The sequence below is a fragment of the Esox lucius genome, chromosome 16 (genome assembly GCF_011004845.1).
Source record: "Esox lucius isolate fEsoLuc1 chromosome 16, fEsoLuc1.pri, whole genome shotgun sequence".
NCBI lineage: Eukaryota > Metazoa > Chordata > Actinopteri > Esociformes > Esocidae > Esox > Esox lucius.
Window position 1 is genome coordinate 16,742,625 of NC_047584.1, and position 17,863 is coordinate 16,760,487.

The 17,863-nt window shown below is 39.2% G+C and overlaps 1 protein-coding gene across 2 annotated transcripts; it reads left to right on the forward strand.

The window, feature by feature from the left end:
- The first annotated feature begins 2,839 nt into the window (after positions 1 to 2,839).
- On the forward strand, positions 2,840 to 16,752 carry lnpa (limb and neural patterns a). 2 transcript variants are annotated; one of them, XM_010879904.5, is made up of 13 exons: positions 2,840 to 3,132; positions 4,004 to 4,098; positions 7,226 to 7,267; positions 7,828 to 8,015; positions 8,094 to 8,152; positions 8,249 to 8,289; positions 11,716 to 11,796; positions 11,886 to 11,937; positions 12,023 to 12,232; positions 13,396 to 13,501; positions 14,969 to 15,039; positions 15,376 to 15,534; positions 15,717 to 16,752. In XM_010879904.5, the coding sequence occupies exons 2-13, from the start codon at positions 4,072 to 4,074 to the stop codon at positions 15,860 to 15,862; spliced, it is 1,182 nt and encodes a 393-aa protein (XP_010878206.1). In that variant the 5' UTR covers positions 2,840 to 3,132; positions 4,004 to 4,071; the 3' UTR covers positions 15,863 to 16,752. The 2 variants fall into 2 exon arrangements, with proteins under 2 accessions (XP_010878206.1, XP_010878207.1); XM_010879905.5 differs by having other exon boundaries at positions 13,411 to 13,501.
- The last annotated feature ends 1,111 nt before the right edge of the window (positions 16,753 to 17,863 follow it).

A 17,863-nucleotide genomic window follows, 5' to 3' on the forward strand; every position in this document is an offset into this window, starting at 1 on the left:
TACACTCATTAAATTGTCTCCAGAAATGACTTTGCCAAAGCAACACAACAGCTAGCTCATCGTGCAATAAGTATTAGTTGTGACACGCATATAGGTATAATTACGATAGCAGGAACATTCCCATGACAAATATACATTGCATTAACTGTTACTTGAACCTACATGTATAAAGGGGCAACACCGCAATTCAAGCATCTGAATACTAAACGAAAAGTTGATAGATTGAATCCCAAACCTTCAAGGAGAAAGATCTTTCATTCCAGCGCTAAGCAAAGCAGTTAACCCCAATTGTTGCCCAGTTGGTTGCTGTGAAGGAGACTGTGTTGTCAATGTACTCACCTGGAAATATTATGGTAAATGTAGTAAGGAAGGGAAAAAGAACTGACCAGTGCTGAAACAGTCTGGTATCTCATATATACATAGGCTATAAAAGATGAAGTTTGTGGATATTATAATTCAGATAGAAAGTTTTCATTCAAAATTGAATATTTTTCTGCATTTCGAATCCAAGAAGACAATATAGGATATGTTTAACCACTTGTTCTTATAAACAGAAAACAACTTTTGGACTTGGCAGACAAATTTACAGAGCATAATCCTATATTTTTCAATATAAAGGTATTCACTGTTGATGGGGAAGCAGGGTGTCAATCCTGTCTAGGGTTCAAGACTGTAAGGGCACAAGAAAATAATTTAGCGTGTTATTATTCATGACACAACACTCCATTTGGTCAGACATGGCTGAAATGTATTCACTATAAATTAATATGGAATAAGAAGTGGTATTGAGCTCAAACAGTCCAATTATTGTAAGTAAAGGGAGATAATATTGAGTACTAGTTGCCCAATTAATTGAATTTTTAACAGTTTGTATGAAGAAAATTAGCTCATGTTGTTCCAGATGACGTATCATCCAATAATGGCTGCTATTGGCTAGTGCTGGCTAGCATGAAGACGTCATCTGGATTTAACAAAAATCGGTCTCAGGTCTGCTCCATAAAGCATGAAAACAAAAGTTGCAGTTTATGAAAATAAGTATTCAGTATTTTCTGTCTACTTTTCAATCTAGACAATACAGAGTAGCCTACAATACATGTTTTTGTTCCTGGATTAATTCTTGACCTTGCTGAAAATTCATTGTCTGGTGTACTTACTACTGAGTTGGGTGTTTGTCCTACGTAAATAAGAATGCACTAACTTCAAGTCGCTCTGGATTGGAGTGTCTGCAAAACGATAAAAATTTACAAAACATACGTTTTCCCAGCCATATAGATCAACTGTCTCTACTGTCATCTTGGCATAGTCCATTCTAACGAAGGTAGATAGAGAATTTTAGACGCTTTTAGGTAAAATCTTGGTGATTTTACCTTTATACCGAAATATTCAAAATAATACAATATTATTAAAAAAATGTACCCAAACATTATTGGGTCTGCGGCCAGCATATTGCCGACCCATGCATTACTTCATGCTCTATATTTCTACGCTATTTAAAAATATTGTGCTTTATACGTTATGCTGAATTTCTTTTACTTTAAAACATACTTTTTTTTAAATTATGGCCAGAGGTCACAAAGTGTAAGAAAATAAAAACACCTCCTACCGATTCTTACTAAAGATTAATGTGGAATGTTAAGATTACCAATGTGAAAAAGGAATAAAAAATCAACACTTCACTAAAAAGAAAATGGTCTTGGAGGATCATTTCAGGGTTCTTCATTGAAACTGTGTTGGAACCCCTAGAAGTTATTTAAAGGGAAAATGTCAACAGATATTTCAAAGAACTCCTTTCAATGGTCTCACAAATTACCTTTTGATAAAGAACCCACTCAACGCACAACCCAAACGGGTTCTTCAAAAGGTTATTTTGAGGAGCCATTAAGGGATCTTAAAGAACATTTTGAGGTTCCCCAACACTTTAATTAATTATTTGTAGAACCACAAGAAGATTATCCAGGATCCTTTTCTTTTTATAGTGAAGGCTACTTATTCCCGTCGATTTCATGTGCAATTAGAACAAAACCCCGGAGTAGGGCTAATGCTGTTTTACTATGTCACATTGTGTTCAGCGCCTAAAAATATCTCCAGCCAAAAGCCGGATCAGTAATTGCCGTGACAGCAGATCATGTAAACTATTGAAATGTATCGTTTGGCTTATTATTTAGAAAAGTATGTGTGGTGGCAGCGTGCCTCAGAACCCGTAGGCTACAGAAAAATCATGATATGACAGGTCCTCTGACGCTCAGCATTGGGGAAGCAGGTAGCTATCGGCTAGAAAATCATGATCAGTTTGAGACTAGGGGGTTGCTGTAAATGAGGATATGTTCTCAGTCAACTTACCAGTTTACCTGGTGACATAAGACTACACCCCATATCATAACAAATTCACATTTATATTAGATAAGGGCAAACATTATCATGTCAGGTCATTCCCGGTAATGTTCTGTTTTCTTTTAAATAAACATGTATTTATTAAAACGTTTAGTTGAATGAACACACATTATGTTTTGTAGAGCATGTATCATTACTAGGGCCCCAGTCATTATTCACAATGTGTAGTAGGCTATACTCGCCTGTGCTCAACTTCTGAGCAAAATTGGTCTCACCTTTTTCTGACCGTGTTGTTCTCAAGTCAAACGCACATACGAAACATTTTGAGACAATTCATTACAACAAGTTTAGCAAAATGACATGTCCAAATACTATGCACTTATTGTGGAACATGCGAATAGTCCTACATCGACGACATATTTGGGTAGAACAGCCATTGCGAGTTTACCACAAAGTAACTAATACAAGAACCTCCTACATTCCCGCCATGTTTTTGATCCCAACAACAAGAAATCCCTTGTCATGCGCGAAGCCACCATGGTGATGTGGTGACATAAGTTGATCTAGGACCTGCATTTGTCTTTTCCAACTATATGTCAAACGAATCAAATGGAAAACGGAACCGACACTGGATCGGTGCTTAGCGGAAAACGTTTCCTAATTTGCGTGGCTTCTGACGTAAAAAATGGGTTGTGCCTCTTCACTACCCTTTAATATAACCAACATAGAAATTTAGCTACTTTTTTGGGTTTCACAAAATCTACAATTGATAGAGGAACGCCGGACACGAGTACTGCCCAGGTAAATTGCTTGAAAATAACTTATTAACCCAAATACTGGCAGGAATATATTTGAGTCCTTTATTGAAACGCATAGTAAATGCAATGGCTAACTAGCTAGCTAATGCCTTTCGGGAGATAGCTAGCGACTGCCATAACACAGCAGCTGTATATTGTACTAGCTAACTAGCTAGCTAAAAGTTTAATGAATCCAAAGGGGTCTGACTAGCCAGATATAACACGCTGCAACTTGTCAACAACGGTTGCACCTTGTCTTTAAGGTCAAACTTGCTAATATTTATAACGCTTGTCGTTTCACCGTCACATCGTTCTGTATATCACATAATTGGTCTAGTGAACTTACGGACTAGCTAACTAGCCAGCGTTGATGAGCAAGTTTGGTTACATAGCAAAGTATATTTTGTTATACTAACAAGTTATTCTGTTAGCTGAAATAGGTCAGGTTCGTACGAGCTTTATACTCAAACAAATGCGGTGATAAATTTGGCCAGCAACGGCTGTTGTCAAGCGACGTGTCCAAAGTGAGTGCATGGTCTGTTTTAATGACATTCAAAACTAGTCTAGACAGTCTAAAATGGCAGATTTCTGTTAAGGTGACATTGGTGAAGTTGCTTGTTGTTCTTATACCATATTCTGCAGTCTTGATTATTACTTAACCAGGTAAATTAATAAAAACACGCATGACGTGGAACTAACCTTCCAATTAGTTCGCTATAGTTAGTAATGAAACATGTCATACTTCTCATGTACAGTGCAAGTCGTTCCAACCATGTATTGTTAAGGTAACCAACTTGCACAATAATGGGATGGTTACCGTTTTGTTTTGATAGATTATTTTGTATAAATTACTATCTCCACGTTTCTGTCAACAGGTGTAGAGATTTTCCATTGAGTGACTTGAAGAATCAGAGAGCTGTAGAAATACTATTCTGACCTCACCATGGGTGTTATAATATCCCGGTTTAGGGTATGTATTTCTTAACATGCCTTGGTTGCCTTGATGATATTGAGCACACAGCCCTTTCATATACGATCGACAAGCTCACTGAAACTCACTAAATGCCCTCACAGACGGTGTCATGTGTGCACTCTTATGTCAAAATAAATGAATCTCCGACAATGTCCATGTGGAGACCATATATTTTGGTCGTATGAAGTTGTAAGATGTCTTGGCTTATTCAGGGTGACCGGGTGTTTGTGGTATGATGTAATCTCTGACCAAGTTCTGTCAGTGGGAGCATGCTTTTTGTCTTTATTGAGTAGTGTGACTTGTGTTACGATCCTGTTGCATTCAGTTTTGTTTTAAAAGAAGGTAGAGGACCTCTAAACTGAAATGCAATCTTGTCACTTTTCAGCGATATTTGCTGTTACAATCACAAAATGGGGCATTCATAAACATAGTTAGGTATATTTCCGTGTTCTGACCGTGATGCTATAGTCATGTCATTGCATAGTCCACTTCACCTAGCATTTCATGAGAGCAGCCAGCCATCCACCTAAACGCAGAGGCCAACAGTATACATTTGTCATGTGGCCCCTAACCTAAACAGCACAGCTTCACTGAAGACCACGTGTCTTCTGCCAAAAGCCTCCCATGTACCTAACCAAATACCTAAGCTAATTTCTTAGGACTCATACGGTTTTTGGCCATAGATGTTTTATTTTGATTAAATATCTTAGTAAGTTATGGTATTTATTAAGCATAATGTGCTTTCCCTTTTTAGGATGAAGTGGCCTGCACCCTAGTGCCATGAATGCACGCTTCACGAATGTAGATCGAGATTATTTTATTGACGGTTCTGCTCGTCTAGTATGATGGACGTGCTTCAAACTACATGAAACCCCAGTTCAGTATGAAACTGTCTCGAGACTGAATAGATCATATCCTGTGCTGTTTTAAATAACTAACGAAACAATTTATTTTATAATATACAACATTAAAAACATGCTACTTAGATAGTGAGACTGTTCAGTTGAATAGAGATAAATAGGCCATGCACACAGTTGGGGAGCACAGGTAGAATGGACAAAAAATAGACTACTTTGGTTGCAGACTAATCCCAATAAATGAAGGATACCACAAGAGAATGTGTATGGGGGAGAGGATGCATATCAGAGGGAGTGTGGTGTGTTAGGCAGGAGCATGTGTGAAGTTGAAAGGAGTCTGGCAAGCCTTTGCTGATGAAACTCAGAGGGTGACTTCCAGAGTGGCGAGGGGATCAATAAACCCATCAACTTACGGACACATGTCACTTGAATTATGAAACAATAACAGTAACATTTAATTTGGTAGGTACTTCATTGACTTCTCAAGTCTGTCAGAAAAACCAATATAAATAGGGATGGTTTTCCTTTTAGGCAACCATTTTGTTGGAAATTGCCCAAAAAATAATGCAGTGCCTTATGGGATTCCACTTTGTTTAGAAAACTGCAGTGTGTCTGGCTCAGTTGAAGTTGCGACGGGAGGGTCTAATTAGCCCCTACTGTCTCAATCATTTTCATTTCCTTTGTTTTGAGACACTGATGCGAATGGCGGTTAAGTCCAGTCAACCCCTTATATGATAAGGTGTGCTCCAATAAATACGCTGCAGTTCTGACCTTACATTTGGACTGTCTCTGATTCAGTTGCTAAATAAGCGGAGCAAAATCAGATTGCAAACCACACTGGATGTCTTTACCTGAGCGTTGTTCACCGTGTGACACTGCATCACAACCTGAATGTCTGTTAGCTGGAATTTTATACATGATTACGGTGCTGTGAAATTGTTTGCCCCCTTACTGATGTCCTCTATTATTGCATATTTGTCACAGTGAATGGTTTCAGATCTTCATACAAAATGTAATGTAACACGAAGAGAACCTGAGTAAGCCCAAAATTCACTGTTTTAATTATAATGACATTTTCTGAAAGAAAAGTAATCCAATGCCAACTGGCCCAGTGTGAATAAGTGAATGCCCCCTTACATACTCAAATTCTGTTGGTCATTGGATTTAATTAGAGCCGACGCACCCGGGCTTGATAGTGGCGGTAGTATTTTAACATGATAGGTGCCGATGTGATATGTAATGTGATAAGCATTCCGCTGTCTCACTCAAGCATGTGCAGTAAGTGTATGAGCTGACATTTCCTTAGCTATGGTGGATATGTCAGAAAAGGTAAGCTTGAGAACCCGCAACTGACATATCGTATAAAATGTTTAAGTACCGCCCTAGATTGCAGGTTCTTCAAATTAGTGTTTTTGCTGTGACATAGTTTTTTTCCCCCTGGTACATTGTTGTTATTTCCCAAAGTTCTATGAAGTGCTTTAGAGAGGGGAGAGCAGTATGACCCTCTGAGAGAGAGCTGCATGTTCAGAGAAAGTCCAACAACTGCTCCATGAGATTCATGAACATAAACTGATACAATACCAGGCATCAAATTAACTATCACAATTTGTAAGGCAATATTTAAGTATTGAGTTCTCAAACCATCACAAACCATGCACGGTATTTATACCATTTAGGAGATACACATGTATGACGTTATTATTGGTCTGCCCCTAAAAACTTGTTATATAAAGGACTGTATTGGTCCCTACTAAAAATCTATTGGTGTTCGTAAAAGACGCTGTTCCTTGAGTCACCGTGCTTGTGAATGTTACTCAAGACAGGTTTTGCAGGATTTAGGTCGAGTTTTGCTGTTTGAAACTACTGCACCGAAGTGACTTAACAAGACTGCAGATACGATAGACCCGTCAAACTCAACTCTGGACCTCAAAGCCAGTTCCACGTTCCTCAGTTGCCATCCTTTAGTCACGGACCGATTTAGTCCTGGGACAAAGTGGGTGCAATTAATGAGGTAGAACAGAAAATCAGCAGGATCTAGACATTGCAGAGTAAGAGTTGAATACCCGGGCTATAGACTGTTCCATGGGGATGCTTGGACAGTACTGGCAGTCATTCTGAACCCGCTCGTGTGAATGTTTGCATGACTCTCAAAGTACTTTGAACTCATGCAAACTGGAAGATAACACAGTGCCCCTCTAAATGTCCTAGTATATGCTGTCATAATAATCTGTCGTCATACTCTTTCTTAAAACATTTTCTTTTAACAGACCAAGCCATCAACGGTTGACTTATTGGAAGGCATTGATAAGGTATTTGTTCCTGTTTTTATGTAGCCTTTGTTAGGCCGCACCCCCTGAATATCAAGATGGTTGTTGGGGAGTATTTATGGACATTGCTCTGGAGAGGTATGGTTTCATTTCCCAGCCCCTGTCTCCAGTTTGAGGTTATTGTAAGCCACGTCCAGCAGAGTGACAGACACACATGGTTCCTGGGTCTGTACTCTGTCCACCAACTGATATTTTGGGGCTGAGGTAAGTCAGCACACAGAACCAAAGTTGTTGTCTTTTCCTCTTAGTGAAAGGAAAACAAGTCTGCAATGTGCCCTGACTTCAGTCTGCTTTGAATACAGTAAAAGGTAGTGTCAAGAGGGGATAGGAAAGTCCCATGATTTTGACTGTGCTATTGCATTGATATTGGTTCTGTTTGCTGGCTTCTTACTCATGAGATACACTTTTGCTCAATTTACGTCAATGTATGTTGGCAGTATTAGTCAGACAATTGTATATTATGAAATTAGTTTTGTTTGTCTAAACTGGTGGAGGTGGACTGTATTCAACATGACTATTTTATTCATGAATGTTTTCCCCAGGATATACAGTCTTGTGAGGAATGCAGAGAGCGGTATCAAAAACAGTTGAAGTTATGGGTGTGGAGACTATTTCTGTACTCATCTCTACTGTACCTGATGGCCATCATCATTGTGTATCTTTGGTACCTCCCTGAACAGACCGTTGGAAAGGTCATATTGGCCCTTCCCTTTGTTGTATTCCCACTGTTGTAAGTATAGATATTTGTTTCGACTTATGTGTTTCCACTGTTTATAGTTAGTTGCTTAACCTGCTGTTCTATTCCCAGTGTATGGCTCCTTCGAAAGGGGGTGATCACTCTTGTTAAAAGAAGAACAGAAAAAAACAGTATGTGCATGTACCTTAGCTTTCCTCTGTCTCAACATCATTATGGTATGCTTTTTTCATTTGGTCTAATTAGTCTTTTTTTTTTCTTTTTCTCAGATGATAAATTGGAGTGCCTCAAATCACAAAAACAAAAAATAGTAAGTAAATTGTTTAGAATTTAGATTTTTATTTGGATAGCATTATTACCTTGGTATATTACAGTTACCACAATAATTTGTAAAGGTTTCATATAAAACATCTGCACTTTTTTATTCACATGTTGGTCATTTACATTCTTTAGCTTATTTCTAAGCGGCCTTAAAGATTTATCCCCTGTATTGACATTGACACTTGAGATGACACATGAGATGTAATGCATAAGAAATGGTCTTGTCTTCATGCTCTGTTCTGCTGTTAGAGATTTTACAGCACTGCTTAGATAATTGCTACTCCTAAAAAAAACAAAAAAAAAAACAATAATCAATGCAGACAGCTGTTAATTGGCATAAAGACTTTACTTGGTAAAGGTAAGCACTCTGCTAATGTCTCTTAAAGTAATAGCATTTTGTGCTAGAAAGAAATAAATCAAAAAAATTGCTTGTCATCTACTGTCATGTCTAATAACTTTCAATAATTATGGCTGATGGATTTTCACACTTTCCATTATCGAAGTAGTGCATGCAATTCTTCTTATGATGTGTAAACAAGTAGCAGTATTTGGTACTTCACTATAATTAATTCACTGAAACAGTGAATTATTGGTTAAGGATTTTACCCTTTTTATTCTTAAAATTTTTTACATTGCGTTGGTAATAGAATGATAGTCTGGCTAACATTTGACTTGTATTGTAGTATTTCATAAGACAGAAAATCAATTTAAGTATCAATCAATGAATCAAATTTATTTATAAAGCCCTTTATACAACAGCAGTTGTCACAAAGTGCTTTACAGAGACACCAGGCCTTAAACCCCAAGGAGCAAACAACAGTAGTTGGATTTCAGTGGCTAGGAAAAACTCCCTAAGAAGGCCGAATTTTAGGAAGAAACCTAGAGAGGACCCAGGCTCAGAGGGGTGACCAGTCCTCTTCTGGCTGTGCCTTGGTGAGATATTAAGAGTCCAATTAGAATAATAAATACATTTCTCTGGGCTAAATCCAGAGTCTATTTGATTCTAGACTAGGTCAAAAGTATGACCAGGTGGACAAGTACAGGGACAGCAACGGGCCCCCCAAACCAGGTACTCCGCAGGTGTGGACCAGGACCTCATGTCCTCCTAAAATTTAAAACTGGAGGAGACTGTGAAAAGTTAGAACGTGCATTCCTTATATCCCCCAGCACAATAATATAGCAGCGTAACACCTTGGAACTGAGACGGGGGGGTCCGGCGACACTGTGGCCCTACCCGGGGGAGGCCCCGGACAGGGCCCAACAGGCAGGAAATCAATCCACCCACATTGCCAGGCATCAACCAAAGGGACACCCACCAACCGTATATCCAGAAACTGAGTGGTCGTCGTTGATATTGTTTTAAAGATTTCCAGGCTTTATAAAGGTCTGTGACTTGTTAGCAGTTATTTCTAACATTACTGTTAGAAATAACAAATTAGTTACAGTAGTAGTTACACTTTCCATAAAGCAGCTCGTTACATTATTTAGTTACTTGCTGTAGAAAGTGAGGCGTTAAGTTACTTTCATTCAGTATTCACTTGTTGGTCACTTATTCTCAGAAGGCGCACATTTAATTGGACATCGTATAATTACGTTAGTCAGGTATTGCATTGTTGAATATTTGCATTTAGTTCTTTAATCAAGAATCTCTCAAATCAGTAGATCATTTTGTATTGCAAGTGCCTCCATGTTTTCAGGCCGGGCTTATTTAACAGCCTATATCACAGGTGTCAAACCGGTTCCACAAAGGGCCGAGTGTCTGCAGGTTTTTGGTTTTTCCTATAAATTGGTTCCTAGTTCATACCTACACAACCAGGTGAGGGTAGAAACTAACCAATCAGTGACCTAATTAACCAATCAAGTACAAGGAGAGAGCAAAAACCTGCAGACACTCGGCCCTCCGTGGAACCGGTTTGACACCTCTGGCCTATATGAACAGATTTCAATATTAGATAAATCCATTGCAGTGAACAATGAAGAGCAGAATTAACAGCTGTAGCTTTGTACACTGGTAAACATACCTTAAAACGAAAGCTGCCATTTGAAACTTCTTTGCAATGTGCATAATCCATACATTTTTCATGACTTTATTCAGAAGTTAATAATTACTAAAACTGTTGTGAAATTATTCAGAAAAATCACATTTATAAACAGAACATGTATTTAGATGTTGATTTACTATAAAGTATAGTTGACAAAAAAAAATTCTCTGCTTATAAACAACCACTGTTGAATCACTAACACCTCCCATATTCAAATACCATGTGGGCTACATAGCGTTTATTCATTTAATGAAAGTGTACTGGTGAATCCCAAACATGCCCCGCTGCTCTATGCGCTTTAAGTGCCCTCTAATAATTTGTTGTTAATATAGCTCTGATGTGGCAGCTACGTGTTCAATTGGATTGAACAATCGTTTGACCGGAAATTATGGAGGATGATTTGGGATCTACTTTGGGTGTCCAACAGAGGATGTTTTCTGATTGAACTTTGGTTGTCCAACAGGCAACAGATCCTAGCAAAACATAACAGTAACCTCGGTGGTTGGTTATATGCAAGCACAATAATGATGTAGTTGAAATAGTAAACTGCTTCCCAAGGCTGAATCGCGAAACTCAGCTGAGCTCAGCCTTCCGCTGCACAAATTGCTAGTCGCTGCTACATATCGTTTTGAAATGAATGGGAGCTGGACGTGTGGCTTTGGTTGCTGTATCATGACCTTTATCTGGGAAAGCTGATGATGCCATCTTTGCGACCCTTGTTGCCACTTGCTTCTAGAGAAAAGGAACGCTGCGTAAAGCTACAGTGTTTGCAAATTGACTACCGCGTTATTTGAAAAAAAGGACTTGTAAGGGATTGCTTTAATTAAATAACTAGTATGTTACGTTACTTGTTACCTGTTAAAAAGTAGCCTGACTACTGTACAGTGTTAGACGTTCTTAAACCAACACTGCTGGTTAGACAGTCTTAGAACCTAGTATTGGAAGTAGTGTTTTGATATTGACATGCATGTATTGCTCACAAAAAGAGAGGACTGCTGTGGAGAGTATCCCTCATGCTAGCATCTAAGCCAGCCAAATAAGCTCTGGGTGATACTATAACACTAAAGGAGTTGGAAAATTATGTCTGGTGCCCCTGAAGGTCACTGCTTCACAATTTAGGTGCATAATTGGGAGACCAGGGTTCGAATCCTGCTTTTGGGTTAGCCCAGGGGTCCCGCAGAGGTCGATGCAATTGAAAACGCCCCTCTAGACAGGTACGCTGAGAGTTGCTGTAATGAAGCTGGGCATTAATCACAAAATAAATCGCAATGCATTTGGTGGAAAAAAAATATAAAGGCACAAAAAATTGGGTCTAACATGCAGAAACATGGAATATCCCTTTAATGGTGAATATATAAACTCTTGTCCAACAGTTGCTTGAGGTGATGGAGACTGAAACATACAAAAACGCAAAAATGATTCTGGAGAGGTTTGATCCGGATTCGAAGACGAAGGTCAGTATTACATCTGCCTTTGAGAACACAAATTGTTTGAATGAACCTTTTAAACTGTACTTAATCTAAATCTTCGTTTGTATTTCAAGGTGCCAGAATCTCTTAAAAATGGCGCTCCCATGACTCCAAAACCCGGTCAAGGTAATATCGTGAGCGAGATCTCTTTTCAAGGCCTTGAAATGTTTGTCTTTGAGGGCCCTAATCCCCGCTTCGCTCCCTCCGTTAGAACTCCGTCAGCGTCATGTTACCCCTCGGCCCCCGGTGGCAGTGATTTCTGCCGCAGCCCGTCCTCCTCCGGCCCCGGGGGCCACTCGTGCAGGGCAGCCCCTCCACTCTGCTCCTGGAGGCCCCCCAGAGAGGATCCTGTCTGCTGAGGCTGCTCAGCAGAGCTTGATGAAGAGGCCCATGACCCCTGGCACACCTGTTCCAGGAGTGGGTGAGTTAGCTGCACCCAGGGGGGACCACATGATCATGTGGTAGATTAGGGTGATTTACCCGTCCCTGTCTCTAGTTTCTCACCACTCCTTCAAGGATGGGACCGTTTCTTCAGGTTTTTTTTTTTTTTGACAGTTTTTTACAGATGGTATTTATGGGCAATTAAGTGTGGTATTTAAATCCATTATGTTAGTGGTTGTTGTAAAACAAACCAAAGGTCAAGCTTTTTCCCCTGACTAGAGGAGATGATGGTTAACTTAGTTAATTGGTGTGACATTCACCAGAGCAGTAGGGCTAGAAGTAATCTTTGGTGAAGACCACAAATAATAATAGCTAGATGTGTATTTACAATGACCTCTCATATACAGCCTTTATTTTAAATATACCTGGTTCTTACCCTTGTACTGTGTTTGTCTAGTCTTATGTCAGTATAGAAAACTTGTATTCTGACCTTGGTCACTTTCACAGGAAATTCAAATGAGCCCAAGTAGTTAGAGATGTTCCAAGAGAAAGCATCAGTGTGGAATTGCCTTATGAAAAGACAACTGTGAGGTGTACAAGAAACAAGATGATTTTAACCAAGATTAATGATCTTGTAGGCCTGCATTTGTTCTCTGGGCTTTGGTAAATACATTTTACTAATGCCAGGTAAAATTGTTTGGCGTGGACTCACCTTGCAAATGTTTCATATGGCTTAATACTGTCAGCCACTTTTGTAGAAAATTGAAAGTGAAAAGCAATTTGATACAGAGAGTCACCACAGAGTTTCCATATGTTGGTAAATGAATAAGCAGCAGGAAGTTGAGACTTTGCCAAGTCTCACAGAAATGACCGGTCATCTTCCTATGATTGCTCTTGATGTTAGATTATTTTAATTACCGCTCAGCAATGCAGCAGGGATTCTCACACACGTGCTTTGCAGGTGAGCCCCATTTCCTAGTCATTATTAAAACCTGTCCAGTTCAACCATATTATGGGCTTCTGCAGCTAATTGCAGAGTGCTAGTGTCTCTGTTTTTATGAGCATTCTCTAGCTCAGTGTGTGATGAACAAGCATGTTTTGGCTGTAGCGTTTTGAACCCCATAGATTTCCACTCATACTAATGCATGACGTCATTCTGGTGCTACTTGTTTTTATTGCTTCATATGGTCTGTGACATCCCAGGAATGCACCCCCCAGGGCCACCTTTGGCCAGACCTGTCCTGCCACGGGACAGAGGAGCTATGGACCGGGTCATGGAGTACCTTGTTGGCGACGGCCCTCAGAATAGGTGGGGTAGCTCTCTTTTGACAACTAAATATAATCTTTTGGATTCAAATGCATACTACATTGGTCGGGAACTAGGTTTGCCTTCAGGACATATTTGTTGTTAGCTAATATTCCGCGGACCAGAATGTAAATGACATAATTAATAGCCTAATCTAAAAATTGTGTGTTTTGTAAAATTATTGTTATTACAAATTATATTTTAAAGTATTAGCACTTAAAATAAATTAATCACTTTAAGAATTGAAGCACTGTTGCAATTTTATTTCAGAAAATAATGTAATATTTATTGTTACCTTTTACATATAGAAATGTTTACTTCAATGTGCATAGGGTGCATTTTGTACAGACATTGCAGTAGATGGGATTTCTGAGTGGTTTCTTAAGCAGCCACTCTGTAATCCTTCATTTTTTTATTTTTTCAGATACATTTTGGTATGTATTTGCTGTGTTACAAAAATGTATATTCATGTTTTTGCTACCTTAAATTCCTCTACGAAATGTGCGTCTTAAATTGTCACCACAGTTGAGCATTCGCCCCGGCTCAACAGTGGGTTGTTTCGTTCATAATGGCAATTGAGACATTTAGCAACATTAGAAGGCAAAGAAATACTCCTTTTTAATGATCAAAATACCCTGCATTTGCTGTGTTTTCCAATCTGACACCTGCTTTCAGTTCGGGATATATTCCAAATGGCACGCTGTAGGCCTAGCAGTTTGCAGTCCAAGCCTATAGACAAGACGACGACTTGTTATTCCAAAACGGAAGCTCACAGTTGCAAATTATATTTCTCAACTATTCTGTTGTCTGTTTTGTCACATCAGTTAGATTCTACATTTTATAAGGCAGTCATTTCCTTAGGCCTACTTGGTCTCAAGGGTCAGATTCTTTCGGAAGAACCCGATGCAAAAGGGAGTACTACTACTAAGTACATTTTCCAGTTTCTTTAGGCTACTCTTAGGAGTCATACTGTTGTGTGTTGCTGGTACTGTAAATGCTTAACAACCCATTTTACCTGTCAGTGGAGAGCTGTGACCAGAGTGTGTGAGTGTAGCTGAGCGTTGACACCCCCCCCCCCCCCCCCCCCCCCCCGGGTAATGGCTCCATTCTTATGAAAAATAAAATAAACGGCCTCGCCATTTCGCTCTGTTGTTTTGTTTAAAAGCATTATTTAACAAATACCCCAACAATATTTGTGAATATGTTGGCTTATTTAATTTCTAATTAGGTTATTGAACTAGCATACCTATAAATATATCTATATATTTTTTACAATTGTCCGCAGGCCACCTGTTGCTGTCTTCGGATGTACAGTGGGATTTCAACAGAGGCCCTATTATATTATTCACTGTACAATGGCATTGTTTTTCAAGGACAATTTTAATTCTCAGTTACTTATAATTACACTAAATGGATCTCCTGTAATTATCATTGCATTCCTTTAAACTGAATTCTCTTTACTGCCCACAGATATGCCCTCATATGCCAGCAGTGTCTCACCCATAACGGCATGGCATTAAAAGAGGAATTTGAATATCTTGGTAAGATTTAGAGAAACACGACTCCTTCTGTCAGTCTCCATCAAACACTGCGCCTTCATTTGCCCTCTAGCATTTGGCTCCATCGTATATCATCAGGCTCTTAAAAGCCTCTGCTGCTCCCGGCCCGCTGTAAGCAAAAAGACAGCATCTACTGTAGATTGAATATGCAAACGAGGGTAACCCATCGATCGGATGCGTTTATGCATCCCTGATGCAATTCTTTTTGGAATATCATTGGTGTTATTTTCATATATTAATCTGCGTCTGCATGGAAATATGACAATCATTAAGTTGACAGTGCACTTTGAGCATGGTGTTTTATGCGTCTCATTTCAGCCTTCAGATGTGCATACTGTTATTTCCTGAACCCTGCGAGAAAGACCAGACCCCAAGCCCCCCGGCTCCCAGAGGTCAGTGCTGAGGCAAGGGCCCCGGCTGAAGCAGCTATGCCGACATCACCAGCCCCTGACACTGATGAAAGCCCTGTTGCTGCGGGTGTGTTTCTACTCCTTTTTCTCTTTTAGTTTGTAAAAATAAAATGGGGGAAAAAAAATATTCTGCCCCCGAAATTGACATTTTTATGTAAAATGTATGACATGAAAATGGTGAGAAAGGACGTGCAGTTCAACAAAAAAATATATAATTTCCGTAAAACCTACTGATTGACTCTGTTTTAGTTGAGACCAAGCTACCCGCCCCCCCTGCTGAAAAGGAGACCCACGAGCCAATCACTCTGACCACAGAGTGCACCCCTGAAACAGAAGACCCAGAAAAGGTGAAGTCAGATGGGGATCAGGATGTGTCAGCAATGGAAGTGGAATAGGATTTTATTGCAACTCATTTATTTATGCTGGAGCTGTATTCTTATATTTTCTTCTTTTTTCTTGACTTTTCTTTTTAAAGTAAATATAATAATGGTTAGACTGTTAACATCAATTCTGCGAATAACAATCACAGAAAGGCAGAACCAGAATTTGGTATTAACATCTAGGGATTGTTTTCAGTTTAGAAAGCAATATTAATGTAGTTATGACTGTAACAATAATTGAACCGCTATTTTTGGAGTTTACATTACAAACAATACTAGCGCTTCTTTACGTGTGTGTGGGTTTGTGTATATAAAACAGGAGCAGACTTAGTCAAGCTTTATAAGCATTTTTTGGTTTGATTTACTCATAGGTTTTCTGTTAGTGTATTTTATGTGAACAGATTTATTCTGACTGGTTGTCTAAATACATGCGGCATGCTAATGCTTAATAATAATGGAAATTCATGAAAGTAATATTCATGGAGAGTCAAAATCAAGCTGAGCCATTTGAGTAGATACATGTTTTTTGAATTATGTTTTCTTCCTTTTTTGTGTTGTACCGAAGTAATTTCCTATATCATAACTGTAATGTATTTTCAGTGTCTGTTCATGTTTACAGAAATGCAAAAATATCCTGTCTGGTGTTATGAAATGTATATTTATAGGTGACAATATTTAAAGATAATATAGCATTACGATACAAAGCTTTTTTTAACAGTATTGAATCTGTATTGGATACTCCAATTACAATTGGGTTAACCACCATGTTTACGCAGTAAGAGTACATTAATGAGCGCTTACTTATTTATTGCTTTAAAGGAGTAAACGATGTACTGCTGTCCTCTACACCTGAGTGCCTTAATGTGTTTTGTTCCCATGTTGAATAAAGACCCATTTTCATTAAGCTCCTTTTGTGTGCTTAACATTATGATCACAAGTTCGACAACATGATCGTGGAAAATTGCGAGTGTAGAACCTTTTTTCCCCTGTTCATATCAAGTTGTATCTATGTTCCTGTCAAATCACATCAACTCCCAACATATTTGCCATTTATTTTTTTCTGCGCTGAATGTCCCACCAGGAGCTTCAATGGGTCAACAGGGCACACTAACCTGATGACCTTCATTGGCGTTGCACGCACCCAGAATGCCTGCCCTGGGTGGCGCGGGCCAATTTGCATTACCGTTACTCATCTGCTGACTCGGGCCGGGTTTGTGTCTGGACCGGTGGTCAGCTTGGTGCTATGAAAGACCACTGTAGGTGACAGTGTAATTATGCTGAAAGTGAACATGTTGGATGAAATGTTAACTAGTGCTTTCTCTGGTTAATGGTGTGCTAGAAAATAGTGGGCGATTCACATCGTAGTCCTTCCTAAATGGCTGTAAAATTGCCCCACAAATCTTGTGATGTCCAAGTTACGGCCATGGCCTTGTCTCTGCAGCAACTTCTCAGCTGGTTTGACATTATCTGATGCGCAACTAGCCATGCTGTGCTGCTTCTTATCACACTGCTTGTTTCAACCAGTATTTACAGGTACATACAGTACCAGTCAAAAGTTTGGACACCTACTCCATTCAAGGGTTACTTGTTAGTTTTACTATTTTCTGTATTGTGGAATAATATTGAAGACCTCAAAACTATGAAATGACACCTATGGAATCATGTAGCCATCAAAAAGTGTTAAACAAATCAAAACATATTTTAGACTCTTCAAATTAGTCACCACAACTTTGCATATTCTTGGCATTCTCTCAACCAGCTTCTAGAGGTAGTAGACATCACAAGATGCTCAGGGTTTTCCGTGGGGATGACCTAACAGACATGCCCTGCTGCATTCTTCTGTTCCTGTTTGTTTCTAGGATTTTTTTGAGGATTCGGATTAGGTAGTAAGCTTGTCCAGTCAAGAACTTTTCACCTCTTCGCCCTGAAAAACTTTTGGGCAGTTATAGCCCTTTGTTTGGGGTCATAGTTGGTGCATGATAAAGTGTGGTCCAATGAGTCGAGGCATTTTGTTGG

What these genes read in the sequence shown, in the direction of transcription:
- lnpa (XM_010879904.5), top strand. Translation starts at nt 4,072, where the DNA reads ATGGGTGTTATAATATCCCGGTTTAGG. An exon ending in TTATAATATCCCGGTTTAGG is followed by an intron (nt 4,099 to 7,225) that starts GTATGTATTTCT and finishes TTCTTTTAACAG; the next exon opens with ACCAAGCCATCAACGGTTGA. An exon ending in CACACCTGTTCCAGGAGTGG is followed by an intron (nt 12,233 to 13,395) that starts GTGAGTTAGCTG and finishes GTGACATCCCAG; the next exon opens with GAATGCACCCCCCAGGGCCA.